This window comes from Vigna umbellata, chromosome 6 (genome assembly GCF_029865625.1).
Source record: "Vigna umbellata cultivar VRB3 chromosome 6, Vumbellata_1.0, whole genome shotgun sequence".
NCBI lineage: Eukaryota > Viridiplantae > Streptophyta > Magnoliopsida > Fabales > Fabaceae > Vigna > Vigna umbellata.
In genome coordinates this window covers 4,793,892-4,815,997 of record NC_142170.1, presented here as the reverse complement: position 1 = coordinate 4,815,997, position 22,106 = coordinate 4,793,892, and the positions used below count along the sequence as shown (strand labels likewise).

The 22,106-nt window shown below is 33.7% G+C and overlaps 1 protein-coding gene and 1 non-coding gene across 2 annotated transcripts; one reads left to right on the top strand and one right to left on the bottom strand.

The window, feature by feature from the left end:
• Window positions 1-3,967: 3,967 nt before the first annotated feature.
• On the bottom strand, window positions 3,968-7,543 carry LOC148196625 (uncharacterized). The gene has a single exon (XM_088093480.1). It carries the CDS (start codon window positions 7,541-7,543, stop codon window positions 3,968-3,970), a length of 3,576 nt encoding a protein of 1,191 aa, XP_087949606.1.
• Window positions 6,903-7,009, top strand: LOC148196626 (small nucleolar RNA R71). The gene has a single exon (XR_015780528.1). It is a non-coding gene; the product is annotated as a small nucleolar RNA R71 (small nucleolar RNA).
• Window positions 7,544-22,106: the final 14,563 nt, after the last annotated feature.

Below are 22,106 nucleotides of genomic sequence, written 5' to 3'. Positions count from 1 at the left end.
TTGAGAATTTCCAACCACTCCCGACTCATTCTCATATAACAACACCAATATTGTCTTAAAGAAACTCATCCCTCACAAACCACCAATCCATGATAATAGAACACTTCGCCCACACCACTTACTGATAAGAACGTGCCCACTATCATCCGCTACACTACTCTGATTCCCATGCTTCCTTATTCATCAATCTACTGAAAGAACACGTCCTTCATACCAATTGTAACCCACAAAGATTCATCCTCGAAGGACCCACTTTGAAACTTCCATTACCTTGCAGAACCCTGATAACTCCTCTCTTCCCTGATAACCTTGTCATTCCATTTCCTCAACACTGTTTCTACTCCTCAAAACAAACATGCTCGAAATCACTCATGATGGTTAAGACATATACCAGACTGTTCCAACCTGTCCTCTATTTCTCTTTTGAGATTCTTCAACCTTTTAGTTCTCCCTATGATTACACTGAGTCCAAACTCTACTGCTCTAACCAAGCTTCCACCTTCTTCTTGTACTACACAACTTCAACAAGAACCATCCATAAAGATATTAATGATATCGGTTCTGCTTAGACACCATTCTTGAATGAACACCACTTCTCCAAGGTATAAAAATCCCATACTTGTTGTGGAACACCACCCGAAATCTTTACACCATAACGAACTATTTTTTCTTCTCCACTTATCCTTGTTAAATTCTTCTAAAATCTAACACCCTTCGTCTTCACATTTATAACTTGATCCACTTCTAATGCATAACCATTGGTTTTTCCTTCTCAACACACAACACTTCTTTTGAAGGCCATAACCACCCAAAACTAGTTGAACAATTAAACCTCTCTTGTGATCACATCTCAAACCTAGGAAAGAACAACATCGTAACTTCTTCACCTGATTTCATCAAACATCCTGGATTCTCATAACACTTGCTACCATCTTTTGCTTAACTATACTTCATACATCACCCTCGCTTTCCTTCCTTGCCAAGAAATCACTTCCTATAAACTTCAAACTTGAGCTCTTATATGAACTCCACAAATTCCACATCACTTAGAATTCTTCATGCACTCATCAATGCCAATGTATCTTATAAATTTCTTCCAGAATCACCTTCCTCAACTCAGAATCATCAAAAATACAAACCCTGCCTTTAATCCATTGAACCTATAATACCCTTAACCTGCAACATCAACCCTCTGACTTTATCTAAACTTACCAACTTACTGCCTTCTGTAACTCAACATCCAACATCCACTTCTCTCTTGATCAAACTCAGTCGATCACCTAACATCACCATAAAATCACGCCCGAAGAAAACTGGTTGTACCCCAACATGCCGCTTCATAACTCTGAACATTTTAATCAACTTGGATTCTCTGATCATTCTTCATATCCTCTTTAGCAACTTACACTGTAATCACCGTTTGTCATCTGTTCTAAGACCTTTCTTATCCATTCCTCATTCACCGAGCTCTTAATTCTCTAACCTTACACTTTCTACCAAACTGACATCCTGATAAACTCCTTCCTGCAACACTTGAAATCTTTCATCCCAGCCAATGGTCAAACCTTTCTTCTATTCAAACTACTTAATCTTGAAATATCATTCTCAACATCCACTTGCTGAGAAAACTTGACCATGTTCCTCCAACTATTCACATAACTTAAGACTCTTACAATACTTCATTCTTCTTCAAAGACCTTACCTTCTTTAATCTTGGAAATTCTGCCATCTACTAAATTCTCCTTAATTATAGCTCCCTTTACTGTAATTAAGTTTTCCCCTATACTAACAGTTGTGAGAGTTAGGATGTAGCTCTTCAACCGTTCGGTTTAGGTCCTTCTGATGTACGTTTGGCAAGTGTACCAATCGTAATTGTAGTAACAAAATATCGTCCTCAAGGATTGAATGAGTTGAGTACTAGTTTACTAATTTACTTAATTTTGAGCAACAAAGATTGTCAAGTAGAATGATGAACATAAACAAGTGCTGGAAATTCAAATAGTATAAACAATGTTAGAGAATTGATTTCATACCTTTTCATATAATTTCCTCCCCTTTTCAATCGATGTGTAAATTATAATTATCCACTTGAGTTTATTTAGAGCTTGTTTACCCCTAATCCCTTAGTAGGCAAACGTATCCCTTGAATTTGAATCCCCAATCCCTTAGGCCAATTACAAATTCAACAAGATCATGAAGAACAATCATATCTCAATTCAAACTAACTAGTCCTGCCCAATTTCCCAATTGTGACAACATCTAATCTGTTCTATTTATAAACGCAAGCAATTCCCAATCTCCCAACTGTGAAACTGCTCATAGAATAGACATTAAAACATAAATAGAACACTGGGATAATTAAAATGAACTTAACATCAATTGAAAAAGGTTCAGAAATTATAATCCAAAGCACTACATCAATCCACTAACAAAAGAAAATTTAGTTCTGCATAATGTAAGAGAAGTCCTAAAGCAAAAGTCTGAAAAAGCTACAGAAGAAGACGAAGAAGAAGAAGTCCCCTGTTGTGCGTGAATTCCCCTTTTTGTCTCACCCTTCCACGTGTTTTCATCCTCCCCCATCATTTCCACAAATTCCTCTTTTTTAGGAGAGTGGTTTTCCTTTTCCCTAACTTCCTCCAATTTTCCTTTAATTTAATCTCTTTAAATCAGTCATAAAAGAGATCACTAACTGCTCAATAACTGCTCCTGGAAACTTTCACAGCCCATGGAAAATTCCCCACTCTGCTTGTGTTCTTCTCTGCTTTAATTCTGTTTTCTTTCGTGAATCCACAGATTACTCCACAGGTTGTGGGAACTTTTACAGCACAGTTGTTGAACTTTCTGTTTTGCAACTCCATTTAGAAGCAACATCCACATGTAACTCCACAGGTTGTGAGACTGTTCACAGCTTGGTTGTTGAACTCTCTGGATTCATCTTGGTATCTTGTACATCAATTCTTCCCAAATTGTGATTTTGGCACTTAGAATCATCAATCTACAATAAAAACACAAAATGCCAATGTATGATCCGAAACAGAGATAATCCATGACTAAATCCTTCAATGAATGCAATTATGCATGCAAATGACCTAAACTAAGACATGAATGCAATTACATGTACTCACACATCAAAATACCCCATGCTTAGACGTTTGCTTGTCCTCAAGCAAAGAGAATTCAACTAACACAGAATGATTATGCACACAGAATGATATAAAACCTAAATGGAAACATACCATCTCATTTCAAGTTTAGTTCAAACAATGATATTCCTCAAGCCCATACTTCACAAAATTTCAAGCATAATGACTAACTTATTGGGACCCTAAGTGCAATTACTGAATTGAGGTATGACACAAGACATTAAGGCAGATAATATTTGACAGTGAAGTGTCCTGAAAAAGATTTTCTATTAGGTTCCTCACTTAGAAAACACTTACCTGTCAACTAAGCATGGGTCTTCCACTTGCCACACTCAGTCTCAAAGGAGTGTCTCTTCCCCAGTAACATATAGTCTCAAAGGGGTGTCAATTTATTCCTTCAATTTATTGTTTTGTTTTTGTTTTTGTTTTTGTTTTTTTTTTGTTTTTTTTTTATATATAAACTTTGACAGACAATTCTCCAGTAACCAAGTGTAGTGAGTGTCACCATAGAAACCTAACAGAAAATATTTTCTATCTTTTCCCCAAATAGTATCTTCCATTAGTATCTTAGTGTCAAATCGCACTGTGTAGTGTGTGAAGTTCCCCAACAAGCAATCAGAAATCTATTCACAATGTGCTTAGAAAATATCATTGTTCAAAACATAGAACTCAAAGCTAAAATGATACATTTCCATATAAACGTTAAATGCACATGCAAAGACAAAATGTAAGATGTCATACATACAAACACCCTAAGCCTACATATTTACAAAGTCCCCAATGTATGGAAAGTAAAAAAATACAGGGGGTTAGAACTCACAAGATTAGTGATGACTAGAGTTGAGCTTGGTGAGAACTTCTTGTAAGAGTTGTTCCACCTTTTGCTGATGAAGAATTTGATTGTCCCTAAATTGGATGAACTCCTGATAATGTAGGAGTTGTTGTGCTTTGAGTTCAGTAAGGGACTGCTGGATATGAGCATTAGTGTCAGCCGTAGAAGGCCGAGGAACTGGAGGTATGTGAGATGACGGTTCTGGATCATGATGAAGGGGATTTTGGCATTGAGAAGCAGAGAAGGTCCAGCTATCTTTACCCTGCACTAAGGTGAACTCTGGATTTGGAAGACGTTGAGGTTGCAATCCTGTGATAGCACTCATGACTAAGCAATAGTGATCTTCCCTTTTCACCAGCATCTCATTATGGATTAACATTTCCAAATCAATTCGGGAATTCCCTGAGATTGCCTTGTCATTCTCCAAAGAAATGTTGAGATGCAAAGCAATAATGGTGATCAGGCCACCAATTGCTATTTGCCCAGAGGATGCTTTTCCTACCTTGAGAAACTGCTTTGCCAACCAAGCTCCTGAGTCTAATGGAACATCGTTAACCATACCCCACAAGAATAATAATTCTGACTTTCGAACCGCAGAATGACTATCACCCCTAGCAAATAGTGTATGAGCCATGAGGCGGTGGGCATATCTAAAACAGGGGTGTTGGATATTAGCCTCCTTGGAATCAGATGAGACAAAAGAGCTTGATTGAGACAATTGATACCAAAAAGACCAAGCATCAAAACTTCTAGGATAGTTCCTTTCACCTCCAGTTGGGAAACCAAAGATTGCATTGAACTCAGCTAAAGTGAGTCTATAAGACACATTATGCAACCTAAATGCTATCAGCCCTTCTTCACAATCCTCTTCCAAATAAATTTTATGCATGCACACAGTAGGACTAATACCTTGCAAATCATCAATTTTCCACCCAAGGGCCGATTTATACTCCCTCAACACCCTTAAAAGTTTATCTTCTTCAGTACATGAAAGTTCATTGCTCACAATTACTGGATTACGCTTTTGCTCATCAAGGAACCTATATGTAAGGTGAGAAGGGAGTTGTTTCAATTCCACCTTGGACGTTTCTACTCCTCCATCTTCACTCTTGTGTAAATCTTCTATTCCTCTAGTGGAATTGAATATTGGCTTCAGCACTTCCAATTGATGAGCACACTTCACCACCTCTTCATCATTAATTTCTCTTTTCAACTCCTTTGCTTCCATTCCTGACAGTAGAGTTCTCTCTAATGGATTCTGCTTTACATGGAAATTTATCTCCTTCAACACAAGAGACTCAAGTATGTCAGCTTTGAAACAGTCCTCTCTGTCAAGTTTGTGCTTCACTGCTTCAGTCATAGAAAATGTGACTTTTTCATCTGCCACTCTTAACATCAATTGTCCTTGTTCTACATCTATCAATGCTCTTCCTGTTGCTAAGAATGGTCTTCCCAATATAATTGGGACTTTAGCATCTTCTTCCATGTCAAGAACCACAAAATCAGCTGGGAAATAGAATTTATCCACCTTCACTAGAACATCTTCCACAATTCCATAAGGATAAGTCATTGATCGGTCTGCCAATTGTAAAGTTATCATAGTGGGCTTTACTTCACCAATACCCAGCCTTTTAAAAATGGACAAAGGCATCAAATTGATACTTGCTCCAAGGTCACATAATGCTTTACCCACAGTTATGTTTCCAATCTCACATGGAATGACAAAGCTTCCTGGGTCTTTCAACTTTGGAGGCAATTTTTGTTGAATTATTGCACTGCACTCCTCTGTGAGCATAATTGTTTCATCTTCTTGAAGCTTCCTTTTCTTTAACAGCAAGTCTTTCATGAATTTAGCATAACTTGGCATTTGCTCTAATGCTTCAGCAAATGGAATATTAATGTGGAGCTTCTTAAAAACATCAAGAAATCTTGCAAATTGCTTGGCTTGTTCTTGCTTCTTCAACCTTTGAGGGAATGGAATTGTAGGGACATACTCACGCATCTTTTTCTCACTCTCTTGATTTTTTTCTCCCTCTTCCTTCTCCTCACATTTTCTCTCCATTTCTTTTTCAGCACTCTCTTCTACTCTTTCATCAACTCTTTTCTTTTTCTCTCTCTCCATCTCACTCCTTTTTTCATTCTCTAACACTCTTCCACTCCTCAATTGAATTGCCTTGCATTGTTCCCTTGGGTTTGGTATTGTGTCACTAGGGAATGTGCCAGGAGATCTCTCTGAGAGTTGTCTTGAAAGCTGTCCAATCTGGTTCTCCAAATTTCTGATTGAAGCTTCCTGGTTCTTGAAATTAGTCCTTGTCTCATTCATGAAATTTGAAGTCTGGTCCACAAAGGTAGAAGTTTGCATTGTTAACTTCTCTAATGCACTTTCCAACGTAGACATCTTGTTCCCTTGATTGCTGGGTTGAGCTTGATATTGATATGGAGGCCTTGGCGGGTTAGATTGGATTGGATTACTCCAAGGTCTAGGTTGTTGGGGCCTCCAATTTGCATTAAAGTTGGTAGAAAATTGATTTTGTTGTTGTCCCACTGCATTTACTTGTACCTCTTGGTGAGTGGCCTGACATTCACCATTTTGATGCATTCCTTCGCAGAAATCACACCCTGGAGATATTGTATTAACATTATTTGCTTGCATATTTCCCAACTTCTGAGTCAAATCAGTGATCTGTTGTGTTAATAACTTGTTTTGGGCTAGGATAGCATCCAAAGTATTAACCTCCAACACTCCAGCTTTTCTATTTTGACGATCAAACTGCATATTCACTGTGTTGTTTGCCATTAATTCAAGAGTCTCCAAAGCTTCCTCTGGTGTTTTCAGATTAAATGATCCTCCACTTGCTGCATCCAAAATTGCCTTAAAAGATGGTGAAAGACCATTATAGAAAATCTGCACTTGCAACCATTCCGGTAGAGCATGATGTGGACATTTCCTCATTAGTTCCTTATATCTTTCCCATGCCTCATATAAGGATTCATTGTCTTGCTGCACGAAGGAGGTGATCTCATTCCTCATTTTCGCTGATTTGGAAGGAGGGAAGTATTTGATTACAAATTTTGTAGCCATATCCTCCCATGTAGAAATACTTCCTTGAGGTAGTGATTGAAGCCAGCTTTTAGCTTTATCCCGTAGTGAAAACGGAAAAAGCCTCAAACGAATTGCATCATCTGAAACTCCATTATACTTCAAAGTATCACAGATTGCCAGAAAATTCTCCAGGTGAGAATTAGGATCTTCTGAAACTGCACCTCCAAATTGATTCTGTTGAATGACTTGTAACAAGGCAGGCTTGATTTCAAAATTATTGGCTTGAATAGGAGGTCTCACAATGCTTCCTTGATAACCATTAGGATCTGGCATAGAATAATCACGTATAGTCTTTCTCGGATTTTGTTCTTCTGCCATTGTTGATGTCTCCTCTTCTTGCTCAATTCGTCTCTGTTCCTTTCTTCTTTCTCGCTTTCTTCTTCTTGCACTACTTCTGTTGCTTCGTGCTGTGCGTTCAATTTCTGAATCAAAAAGTAGATCTTCCGGAGCAACAGTACCTCGCATAAACAACTTAAAGACACAAAAACACTGCACAAAAATTATACGTTACTAAAAACAAATAACAACTCAAATCTTAAGCTAATTAGATCACTAATATCAACTAAAATCAATCCCCGGCAACGGCGCCAGAAACTTGATGTACGTTTGGCAAGTGTACCAATCGTAATTGTAGTAACAAAATATCGTCCTCAAGGATTGAATGAGTTGAGTACTAGTTTACTAATTTACTTAATTTTGAGCAACAAAGATTGTCAAGTAGAATGATGAACATAAACAAGTGCTGGAAATTCAAATAGTATAAACAATGTTAGAGAATTGATTTCATACCTTTTCATATAATTTCCTCCCCTTTTCAATCGATGTGTAAATTATAATTATCCACTTGAGTTTATTTAGAGCTTGTTTACCCCTAATCCCTTAGTAGGCAAACGTATCCCTTGAATTTGAATCCCCAATCCCTTAGGCCAATTACAAATTCAACAAGATCATGAAGAACAATCATATCTCAATTCAAACTAACTAGTCCTGCCCAATTTCCCAATTGTGACAACATCTAATCTGTTCTATTTATAAACGCAAGCAATTCCCAATCTCCCAACTGTGAAACTGCTCATAGAATAGACATTAAAACATAAATAGAACACTGGGATAATTAAAATGAACTTAACATCAATTGAAAAAGGTTCAGAAATTATAATCCAAAGCACTACATCAATCCACTAACAAAAGAAAATTTAGTTCTGCATAATGTAAGAGAAGTCCTAAAGCAAAAGTCTGAAAAAGCTACAGAAGAAGACGAAGAAGAAGAAGTCCCCTGTTGTGCGTGAATTCCCCTTTTTGTCTCACCCTTCCACGTGTTTTCATCCTCCCCCATCATTTCCACAAATTCCTCTTTTTTAGGAGAGTGGTTTTCCTTTTCCCTAACTTCCTCCAATTTTCCTTTAATTTAATCTCTTTAAATCAGTCATAAAAGAGATCACTAACTGCTCAATAACTGCTCCTGGAAACTTTCACAGCCCATGGAAAATTCCCCACTCTGCTTGTGTTCTTCTCTGCTTTAATTCTGTTTTCTTTCGTGAATCCACAGATTACTCCACAGGTTGTGGGAACTTTTACAGCACAGTTGTTGAACTTTCTGTTTTGCAACTCCATTTAGAAGCAACATCCACATGTAACTCCACAGGTTGTGAGACTGTTCACAGCTTGGTTGTTGAACTCTCTGGATTCATCTTGGTATCTTGTACATCAATTCTTCCCAAATTGTGATTTTGGCACTTAGAATCATCAATCTACAATAAAAACACAAAATGCCAATGTATGATCCGAAACAGAGATAATCCATGACTAAATCCTTCAATGAATGCAATTATGCATGCAAATGACCTAAACTAAGACATGAATGCAATTACATGTACTCACACATCACCTTTGCTGCTTCCCACCGTTTGACCCGGTCGCTCCTCCTTGTCCACCATTCGACCGGCTCGCTCCCTGCCTTCCACCATGCGGCTTGCTTTCCCCTACCTCTTACCGTTCGGCTCTAGCTCTTCACCACTTTCCACCGTTCGGCTAGACCTCTCCATGCCTTCCACCGTTCAGCTTGCTTCCCTTGCCTCTTACCGTTCAGCTCTAGCTCTTCACCACTTTCCACCATTCGGCCTCACTTCCCTCCTACCTTCCTTCTCCTTCTCATATACTTTCCAAACCTTATTATTACCCCCATGCTTAACCCAAAGCTCATTTTATTCTCTACTACTATACAACACAGTACACTACCACAAAGGCAAGAACAAGACAAAATTTTCTATAGGAAACAACGTTGGAACCCCAACTCTTTCTTACCCTAAACCTTAAGATTTAAGAAAGGAAAACCATCTCTAGTAAAAGTCATGAGTGTGCACCCTTATCACTCCTATTAAGACGTTTTTTGTCCTCAAAACTTCCAGTTAGATATATAGTTTTACCATCTAGACTTGGAGAAAATGGTAAAACATACCATTTAGACTCAGCTTCCACGGGATAGACACGACAAACCCAAACCTCACAGGTCACTTTAAGAACGAACTAAGAATGAACTGCTCTGATACCATTAATGTAACATTCCAATTTTAGTAATATAAAACTTACTAAAATGAAACATTACATATATACTGATAAAATGAAACTACGGATTTGGTGAATAAAAATTTCACCTGAAGAACAAACATAATTGCCTATAGTATAAGCTTCACTTTCCCTCCTTCAGCTGCTCCAACTGAAAAGACTGTATCCCTAAGCTCACACCATTAAGGTGATCATCGCAAAAGAGAAACAACATACAAAAACAAGTCACATAAAAACAAGGGTAAGCCAGAGTAGTTTAATTGATTACATTTATCATGCAAATTAAACAAATACATAAGCACATGTCAACCGAACATTTTAAAGCATACAATGACTGACCATATATTCCAGGCAATAATCGAACACTTGACTTGACCATCCAGATTGTACGAATATGTAGCTTTGGTTGTTCGTGCACTCGTGGGTGTAGTAATTGGAAACCCATCAGCTGTTGGACGAGGTTAGCCCGTTATCCCTCACCTACGGTATCCCCCCTTAGACTAGGGCCTCCTGCTATTCTCACGACATGACTTACCCATCTCTACTTGAGACTTGGTAATCATTAAAATGTCAGGATGGATGTCGTGGATTTCGCTGTCCATAATCATACTTTACCACCACTTTGATAACCAATAATTGAGACATTCCTCTTTGGAATTCTCTTTCATACCAGTTGGAACATCATACCATACTTTCAATTTGACACCCTTATGATAATGCATACATTAGCCATCAAAGCAATTGGAACAATTAATTATCCTAACACATTGGAATAAATATAAACCGAACAGAAATAACCAAACACATATGAACAAGACTGAACACTCTGTGAATGTTGGAGATCGATCGTTCTCTCACTACCTAAAGAACATGATCAAACTGTCAATAATAGATACAGCTGAAGAGAAGGTCAAGCACTATTACTGACCTACAACTAAAGGATTTCGAGTACCCCAACATGATCGAATACTACCACCATACCAAGTATTAAGTTAGGACCGAACGCTTATGGCTTAGGCCGAACACCTATAGCTTAGGCCGAACACTTAGAGTTGATACTGACTACTAAAATATCACCGAACGGTCATTAACAGGTAAGAGGCTGAACACAGTTAAGATCGAATACAAGTACGAGATCGAGCACTAGTACAAGAACGAGCACTACTAAGAGACCACACAATCCACTAAGATCGATCGCTACTAAGAGACCACACACCCACTAAGACCGGTCGCTACTATGAGACCACACACCCATTAAGACTGATCGCTACTAAGAGATCCCACACCTCACTAAGAACAATCGCTATGACTAAAACAGAATACTAGTACAAGACCGATCGGTCATTAATTGAAAAGCTCTACAGAAGTAGAACTGAGTTAAGACCGAACACAAGAAGAAAGTCGAACGTTCAATGAATGACACTCGGCGATCTGCAGAATTCTGCAGAATAGCTACAAAATTATGATCAACCACTATCTTCACCAATTCCTACCACTTCCCAACTTCTAATCCTCCAAACATGATTCACATACCATTTTAAGCCTATCCAAAGGTACCTAAAATTTTTCTAACATCATCCCAAAGAGTCCCATACCAGATTTCACTCCCAACCCCAAACTCTCATTCTCGCATACCCACTTCCTTAAGATTAGAACAGACCAAACTTTTATGCAGAGAAACTTCAACCAGTTCACAAGTTCCAGCATTCACAAATTCAACACAATTCAATCAAACATTCAAGTCACACACATGCAACCATCCAAACAGTAATTTCATACATAGAAAATCACAATTAAATTAACTAGCTTCCCTTACCTCTTAACCGAACGGAATCTTCTACCCTTCCAAAAATTTGCTCATACTTCCAGAAAATCCCAAGAACACCTATAGTTCACTGATTGATGAGGATAGACAACCTAAAGACTAGAAATGTGATCAATAATGGGAAGAAGAAGCTAATGAACACATGCAACTAAAAACTTGGCTTGCTTGTGTCAAAAAGTTTTTGAATCTCACAAGAGCTCAAGAAATCGAGACTTACCAGTTCTAAACAAGACTTTGATCGGTGGAAAAAGATGTTTTTGACTCCAAGATTACTTAAGCTCGGTCTGATTGAAAATCAGATAAAGTAAGATGAGAGATTTTTAGAGAGAAGGAGGAGAAAAGAAAAGAGAAAAATATTTAGAGAGAAATGGTTGTATCAGAAAATGGGACGAACATTTGAAACTTTCCTTTATATAGTAATATTATTTTAATATAAATAATTCAGTCCCATTATTCCGACACACCTGTCTACTCTAAAATCTTTAAAATCCTCAGTTGTTACATGATGCATATGAATATTGTGATGAAAAGTTTGTAAATGAAGTGAGTGGTTGATGGAAGTAATTTCATGAGTTGTGGAGAGGTTACATGGTTATGCCTGTGTTGTTGTTGTATGAATGTATGGAGCTTCAGACTGATGGTTTATTCTGACAGTCTAATGATCATCCATTCTCAAGTAGAGAGGGGTGTGTCATTTGGTGAGAGTAATGGAAGGTTTTTGTCTATAGGCTTTGATCATGGCCCTAAGAAATTGAAATGGACTAACCTTGTATGATAGCTTGGTTTCATCCAACAATATTACCATTACAAGTGCACAGACCACCAATAGTTCGACATTCATAATATATCCGGATGACTCACTCTAATGTTGTGAAATGATTATGATGTATGTTTATTATGTGTATAATATAATGTATAATGGAATGTTTATTGTGTTATGATGAACATGTTACACTAGACTCGTGCTTATGTTGTGTGTTGTTTTCTCTTTGCAATAATCACCTTAACGGTGTGAGTTTAAGGATACAATCTTTTCAGTTGTTCTAGTAAGAGGTGAGGGTGAAGAAATTAAAAAGTCAGATGATTCTACATGTGTAGATCTTGTCATTTATAGGATTTTTTTATTATAGTGGTTCTATTATCATATATGTAATATTTCATTTTAATAATATTTTACTATAAAAAATGAGATGTTATAGTGATATAATATTTTTTTAATTTCTCCTTGCTTAAGTTTAATTTATATAACTAACATATGAGTGAAGTTATGATGTTGTTTTTTTTTTTTTACATATTTCATATACGTCATATGAATAAAATCTTAAATTATATCAAATATAATTAAGTTAATTACAAAAATATTATTTGAACACTAGTTTTCTCTCTAACTCATTTTTATTTAAACAAGAATATTTTGTTTGAGAAAAAAATGTATTAGAAACAAAACATTAAAAACTTAAACATGACAGAAACAATTAATTGTATGCATATACCGATTATAATTCATTACAATTAGGTTATTCAAGAACTTAAAAGATTTAATTTAACTTTGAAACTTCAACTCATTAAAACATTCAGTTTCAACATAAGATTCAACTTTATACCAAAGTTTAAAATCATCTTAATTAAAATAAGTTTATTACCACCCTTTACATAAACTCTTTTACTCCTTAGAAAAAGATAAGAAAGTTTAAAAAAAACCTAAAAAGTCTTATTTGCTTCCAAAGATTTTGATTTACATATAAAACCGATCAGTGTGATTCTAGACTAGCATAATTTAATTTATTATACTCAAATCTCTCATTCATGTAGAAAGAAAACTTACATGTAATTCACGAAAAAAGAAATAAAACTTCCTATTTGAGAAAAACAAAAACTCATTTAAAAAGAAATTCTAATTAATTCTTATTTTCCCAAATTATGCTATTTTCTAAATTGTGATTTATAATCTAAGAAAAAAAAAGAAATAAAAAAAGAAATGTAAGTAGATAATAATATTATATAAATGAAATTAAATGATTAAACTTTATATATATATATATATATATATATATATATATATATATATATATATATATATATATATATATATATTACATATTTAAAAAATTGATATTTTTAAAATTATTTCTACAAAGCATATATAATAATGGGTGTCACAAAACAATTGTTTGAGTGCTAAAACATTGACTATTATGTTGAGTGATTTATTATTCTAAACAATTATAATCTTTAACTATTTTTCTTCTTATCGCATTATATTATTTACTACATCTATATTATTTACTACATGCTAAGAGATGAAACTAAAACTTTAAAAAAATATTACAACTTTTTTTATAAATATTAATAGTTTAAATTACAATAAACAATAATTATTTTCATTTGTATGTTAATAAACCCCTCTTAATATTTCACCCATATAATATAAAAATTAGAAGAAAGAAAAGGGAAAGACCCACTTTATGACCATAGACGAGACTAATGTATATGTTCACATTTGTTTTCTAAAATAAAAAGATATGTTTAATATAATTGAATAGGAAAAGTGAAAGGTTTGAAATTCAAATTGGATTTTGAAATTTGAAAGAAAATGTTAGGTAGCATTGGACAATTTGTGGCTTTGAGGTGTGGCATTAGAAGAAAAAAAAGTGAGTCCACCTAAATAATTGTCACATTAAGCATTATATATCATGCAGATGGCCCATGTGACTCTGTTTCTTTTCTTTACCCACTTTTTCTCATTTTGGATGGATCACTTCACTTCCTTCCATTATTTTGTCCCCTTTAATGTCAACAACTCCATTTTCAAATTTAAATACCATTTTCAAATAGCTTCTCAAATAAAGTATTTTTTTTAATATCATTGTGGATGAATATAATAAACAATAATTTCTTTTGTTTTGGAATTAAGTTAAAAAGTAATTCAAATATATATATTTTTAATTCTTTGAAATGTTTTTTAAAAATAAAATTATACAAGAGTTTTAACTTTTGGAGCAAATAATACCTTGGATACTTAAAATTTTAAGTATTTAACTTTCGTATTTTTACTTAAATTTCAGAATCAATAATATCTTTCAAATATTTAAAATTTTTAATTTATTCAATTTTTTTCATTTCTATTCAATATAAAATATAGACTCGTATTTAAATTTTGAACAAAATATTTTCTTAGATTTTGTTAAGTAGCCATATTTATGGTTTTGTTCAAACATCACAAGCTATCACTGTTTTTTTTTTAATACGACGGTTTTTGTCATGAAATTTAGTTGAGACAAAAGCTTTGGAAAGTATAAGAGTAGTTCTACCTATTTAATCATAATGGTTTGGTTTTATTATGATAGAGATGTGTATAAATATAACATTCTTCCTACTTTTATTGAAGCTGAGATATTATTATCTAACCACAATATCTAGCCATTAAAATACAGTTTATCATATGGCCTTTCCATTCCAGAAGCTTCCTACTTTGTTCATATTACTTCTTAACTGTATCTGATCTTGTTTTTAAAATTTCTGTTTTCATTCGAAATCAGTTTAACGTGAGAGTGGTTGGGAGAGGATCAACCTTTTATTATACGAATAATATAAAAATATTTACATTGATAACTTGTGAAAACTGAATTCATAACAACTATTAATTTTCCAATATCAATTTATATATAAGAACTAACTTCTGCAACTAAGGAAACCAAACCGGGAATTTCTCCATGCACCTCCAAAATTTCTTTTTAAATTTCCAAGTTTATAGTTTTGCTTTTCGATAAAATTGCATTTAGTGTATCTTCTATATTTAGAGACATGCACTTATTTCTCTAATAGTTATCATGTTTTGTGTTTTTGTTTCTCTAATAGTTATCATGTTGTATATAGGGATGGCAAAAAAATCCACGCCCGTGGATATCCGCGGATAAAATCCGCGACGGATAGTTGATACCCGCGGATATTTACTACCCGCAACCCGTGGGTAGCGGATATTTTAATACCCGCTTATAATCGGGTCGGGTGCGGATATTATACTATCCGTACCCGCGGATACCCGCTACCCGCAAAAAATAAAAATAAAAATTTAATTTATATTTTATTAAGTTAAATTTAATTAAAATTAACATTAATTTATATTTTACAATATTAAATTTAATTAAAATTTATATTTAATTTAATTTATATTATATTTTATATATTTTTTATAATTTTATTTAAATTTTATTTTATTAATTTATTAAAATATATATTTTTTTAATATTTGCGGGTATCCGTGGATATCCGCGGGTTTTAAAATACCCGCGGATATTTTTTAAGCGGATATCCGTGCGGGTAGCGGGTCGGGTAGCGGGTGGATTTTTTTTTGTCGGGTCGGGTTGCGGGTAGGCACTATCAGTGCCCGACCCGACCCGTTGCCATCCCTTGTATAGGTGTTTTAATAAGATAAATTTCAAATTTGGTTTAGAAAATCACCCAATTTCAAAATTCAATTTAAAAACTTATCAGATTTTAAAATTTATTTAGATTGCAATTCGTTAAATCTCAAAATTCGATTTAAAAATCATTGAATTTTGAAATTTAATTTAGAAATCACCAGATTTTAAAATTCAATTAACCAATCTATGGGTTTTGAATTTCATTTAAAAACTTACCGAATTTCAAAATCTAATTAAAAAATCATTAAATTTCTAAATCCAATAAAAATATCTTTAAGATTTTGAAATCCTAGAAAACATTTATCTCAAAGGGTGTTGTTCCCTCCACCAGCCCAAGTGCTTCTGCACCTCTCCATTATTTTCTTTTATTCCAAAAATACTCTATTCACTATTTTTTTTATTCCAAAAATACCCTACACCTCCCCACTATCCTCAACAATCTTTCTCTTTCTCTCTCTGCATTAATGTTGTGATTTAAACTTGTGATATATTACAAAATATAAAATTCAGAGGAAACTTCAATATTAGTGCTTCTACCACTTTCATTTTATAAACTTAAAAGTTAGCTGCAAATATAAAATAATAAACATAATAATATTAATAGTAAATAATATATTATTATTATTATTATATACTAACTTTGTAATGACGAAAGAACTAAATAAATTCCAAATCTTTAACAAATAACTTTTCTTTTATATTTTAAGTATTTAATAATATTTTTATATTATTTATCTAATAAATTAAATATTTTATTCAAGTTATTTGAGTTAAACATGTCGGTAAGTTAAAACATAATATAATGTTAAAAATTATAAATATTAAATGTAAAAAAAACACACACACACACATATATATATATATATATATATATATATATATATATATATATATATATATATATATATATATATATATATATATATATAAACATTTTTCTAGAAATTTAGAACAAAATTTTACCATTTATTAAGTAATTTGAAAAATATATATATATTGAACAGTAAAAATAAGATTGAATCAAACTTATTTAAGGGAAAGTGTAAATAAAATTTTGCAATATATCATAAGTTTAAATCTGAGCCATGTGAATGCTCCATTAATGTGGAGAGAGAAAGAGAAAGATAATATAGTGGGGAGATGTAGGGTATTTTTGGAATAAAAGAAAATAGTGGGAAGGTGTAGAGCATTTTTGGAATAAAAGAAAATAGTGGAGAGGTGCAGGAGCACTTGGGATGGTGGAAGGAGCAACACCCTCTCTCAAATTTCGAAATCGTAGTAAACATTTCTTCCTTCCAAATTTTAAAATCCTGTATTGGTACCTTCTTCTATTCCTACTACATCGCATTCCTACAACATCCACATTTCAACAATAATAATAAATTATACAACTTAAAATTATACTAATTAACATATAATAATAATAATAATAATAATAAAAATAATAATAATAATAATGATAATGATGTAAGGATCTAGAAAATAAAATATTAAAATTGATATATGTTTTAAATTAATGAGACTAGATTATTTTAATCTTAAAAGTTCGTTAATATAAATAGAAATTTATAAATACTTCTCATTATTTATAAACCTCTTCTTCCATGTAAACCTCTTCTTCCAGATGACCATTAAGGAATGTTGTTTTCACATCCAGTTGATGTAACTCAAAATCAAAATGAGCTACTAATGCCATAATTACTCGGAAGGAATCTTTCTTAGATACAGGAGAAAAGGTCTCTGTGTAGTCAATTCCTTCTCTCTGAGTGAACCCTTTGGCAACAAGTCTTGCCTTATGTCTCTCAATGTTTCCTTTTGAGTCTTTCTTGGTTTTAAAGACCCATCTACATCCAATGGATTTTACACCATTAGGCAACTAAACGAGATCCCACACTTTGTTGGATGCCATAGAATCCATCTCGTCTTTCATGGCATTATACCATAGGTCTGATTCCTTAGAACTCATGGCTTGTGAAAACGTTTCAGGATCATTTGCAGCTCCAATATTGTAGTCAACTTCTTGCAAATACACTACATAATCATTAGGAATTGCTGGCCTTTTAACTCTAGTAGATCTTCTTAATGTTGCCTCATCATTTTCTTGAGGAAATTGTTGCTCAAGCAACTATGCAGTAGGTTGTTCAACATCATCTTGTTGTTCCTCATTAGCAACTTGATATGTAAGGTCATTTTCAGCAGGTTGTGAAGCTTCAATTATTGTTTGTCTAACACCCATTTATGTTTGAGGGGTGTGAATGACAACCAATCTATCACTTAAGCTAGAGGGTTGAGCTTCATAGTGATCCCTTTCATTCCCAATGTTTGGAAACTGATCACTCCCACTAATCAAGTCATTCTCAAGAAATTTTTCATTTCTTCACTCCACAATCCTAGTGTTATGCGATGGACAATAGAATCTATATCCCTTAGAATTTTCAACATATCCAATGAAATACCCACTAATAGTCCTTGGGTCTAGTTTCTTCTCTTGTGGATTATAAATTCTTACTTCAGACGGACATCCCCAAACGCGTATATGTCGCAAACTTGGTTTCCAACCTTTGAATAACTCAAACGGTGTCTTTAGGACGGCCTTGGTTGGGACTCAGTTTAATATATTCACAACTGTCTTTAGTGCTTCAGTCCACAAGAATTGAGGAAGTTTTGAATTACTCCTCATACTTCTCACCATGTCCATTAAAGTTTTGTTCCTTCTTTCTACCACACCATTCTGATCTGGAGAACTAGGCATAGCGTATTGGGAAACAATTCCATGTTCTTGGAGAAACTTCGCAAACGGACCAGGTGCTTGTCCATTCTCCGTGTATCTACCATAATACTCTCCACCTCTATCGGATCTCACAATCTTGATTTGCTTTCTGCATTGTAGCTCAACTTCAGCCTTAAAAATTTTAAAGGCATCCAAAGCTTCATCCTTAGAACGAAGTAAGTAAAGATACATATAACGTGAGTAGTCATCTATAAAGGTGATGAAGTATTTTGGATTAATTGCGTCCATATCTGTATGAATAATTTCTAGTAAACTTGAACTCCTCTTAGCACCTCTTTTGGACTTGTTAGTTTACTTACCCTTTATGCAATCCACGCAATACTCAAAATCAATAAAATCCAAAGTACTAAGTACTCCTTCATTTACTAATCGCTTAATTCTCTCAATGAAGATATGTCCCAATCTGCGGTGCCATCAAACAGAAGAATCCTCATTCATAACACATCTTTTTAACCCGACAGTAACGTGCATAGAATCATAATTGATATTGTTTTGCAAAATAATGGAATAAAGACCATCACACAATTCACTAAAACCAACAACTTTAGATTTATTCATTAAGGTAAAACCAGAATCTGAAAAATTAAAAGAAAAACCCAAAGGTATAAGTCTTGAAACAGAAATCAAATCCTTAGAAAAACAAAGAACATAAAATGTCTTTTCCAAATGCAAAACAAAACCACTACTTAAAACTAAGCTGCACGTTCCAATGGCCTCCACATGTGAACTCATCTTACTCCTTGAGTAGATATATTGCTCACTTCCCACTGGCCTCCTTAGGTTTTGCATACCCTGTAAGGTATTAGAAACATGGATTGTAGAACCAGAATCAATCCACCATGTGTTATGATTAAAACTAGTCAAATTAGATTCATAACAGACAAAAGCAAATGGAGATTTATCAGATGTCGTAAACTGCTCATCAATAGTCCTTAGTAAATCTTTGACATTCTCATACTGGTCAACTGAACCCCGGATCCCAACGGAAATGTTGGTTTTTATGAACGTTACGGAGAGACGATTTGACCTCTCCCATTTTTCATAAAGATCAATGGCATCTAGAGTGTTAGTCTCAGTAATACCCGATGGTTCTAGTTTTCTAATAGCATAGTCAATGTCCATCCAGCCTAAATGAAGAAGAACTCTTTCCTTCCAAACCTTATAATTATCTCCTTTCAACTCGGGAATACCACACTTGATATCAGAAAAATTCACAGATTGAGAAAATGCAAATTCAAAATTACATGCTTATTATATAATTTGAGACTAAAATAAATGTCATGTTTTACCAATGCAAACATGTCTTTACCAATGAGTTTATTAACATAAAACTTGCCTCTGGGCTAAAGTCTTACTCAATTAGACTCATTATCTTAATGATAAAACTATAAAATTATGTTCCTTTTTTGTAATTCCTATGGGTAAGTTAAGAAATATAATTTAATATTTTATCCTAATTAATCATATAAATATGAAAAAATTCCTATGGGTAGATTTTATATATTAAATATAATTATTTACAACTAATGTTTCTCATGTAGCAAAACTTCATATACAATTTTAATCGATTAAAGATGTTGTGGCTACTCTTTAATTTATTAAAATTATATTACTACTAAAACATTAATAATATATAAATATTTACATAAAATTCTTAATATGTTTAATTAATATTTAATTAATCCAAAAACATTTAAACATATATTATATATGTTACGTATTCAATTTATATGTTAAATAAATATAAAAAAAATCAATTAAACATATAACACGATTCTCGTATAGCCATTAAAGTTTACCTAAAAAGGAATAAAGCTGCAATGCATTAAGAAATAATGTTGCATCAGGTCATTAAAATGACCTATAAAATAATAAAAAAACAATTTGAGAATGACTGAATTCTCCAGTGCGTAGCAGAGAGGATTAACCCTCACTTTCTTTATAATTTTGCAACACGCAAAAACCAAGAAAAAAAATAGGGTTTAGAGACTGCAGAAACCCTTTTAATCAATATGATTATGTGTGCATGTCAAATCTAACAAGGTTCAAATAAATACACGTGTGTAAGACCCCTTGGCTTAATGGGTGCAAGTCATTGTTCAATAATTAATTACGCCTGCAATTTTGTAGAGGGAAAAGCTGAGAATTTTCCTAAGCCCAGCTATTAACATGGAGACACGCGTCAAGAAAAGTTATAGGTCAAGAACAGGGGTTCTTCTTCATATAACTAAACAAATGAATAAAAGCAAAAGGATTTTTCAACGGATAAAAAAAAATCCTGAAACGTGAGAGAGAGAAAACTTGAAACGTGAGAGAGAAAAAAAACGAAGAGACAAAAACTGTTCATCGTCTTCAAACTTTAGAAGGATCCTCTTGACCCGGTTTCAATTTTATTTTCGCTTTTAAATATAAAAGCTCTATTTAAGATTACAAAAAAATTGTAATCAGGTTTAACGTTAATTTGGGAATTTTGTTTGGATTAAATGAATCAAAATAATAAAGCCCATAAATCAAAAATCCAAATCAACGAAAACATGCAAGGCAGAGGAATGAACAGTGGCTCTGATACCAAATGATAAAATAACAGAGTATAAAATTGACCTAAACATGTTATATTAAGGCTTAAATGCTTACTTCATCCTCATGTTAAGATGTAAATTTCTGTTTAGTATCCGGTTTTAAAAATGAAGACATCGAGTCCCTATGTTATGAAAAGTGTATGAATAAGGTCCTGTCTGTTAAGTTGACAACAACTACGTTAAGTCCATGCTGATGTGACCGTACTTTTTCTCTTCTCTCTTCTGTTGTCCAGCTTTTTCTCTCTCTTGCGTAGCTTTTCCTTTGATGATTTGTTGAATTTGTTCTTTCTTTGTGGACCTTATTCATATACTTTTCATAACATAGGGACCCAATGTCTTCATTTTTAAAACCGGGTACTAAACAAAAATTCACCTCTTAACATGAGGACGAAGTAAGCATTTAAGACTTATATTAAGATCATAGTAACACATTCAGATCAAAAACAGTGGAAGCAAAAACGAAAGAATAATGTGTGTACCTCCTGCCATTGTAATTTTGTATTCCAAACAGACAACTTTGTTTTTCTAAACCTTAACTCACTCAAACTCGATGGTGTGTTTTCTGAATAGAGGAGTAGGCTTAGTGATCAAAACTGAGAGTAACTCATTCCCTTATATAAAGTCTGGCCATCACAGGTTCAAAATAAATGGGCTTTACATTTAAAAATTAGTAACTGCTCCATAACCTCTATGTAGTTAAAAAGATAAAAATAATGGCTTAATGAACCACTTTATGTTACTTAAAATAGGAACTGAAAATGCTATAATATTTATTTTATATTTAAAAATAATGCTAACATGTGATAGATTTTGAAGCGCGATTTGGGGTTGCTGCATTAGGTTC

Excerpts from the sequence above, each read along its gene's own strand:
- LOC148196625 (XM_088093480.1), bottom strand. The coding sequence starts at position 7,543 with ATGCGAGGTACTGTTGCTCCGGAAGATCTACTTTTTGATTCAGAAATT.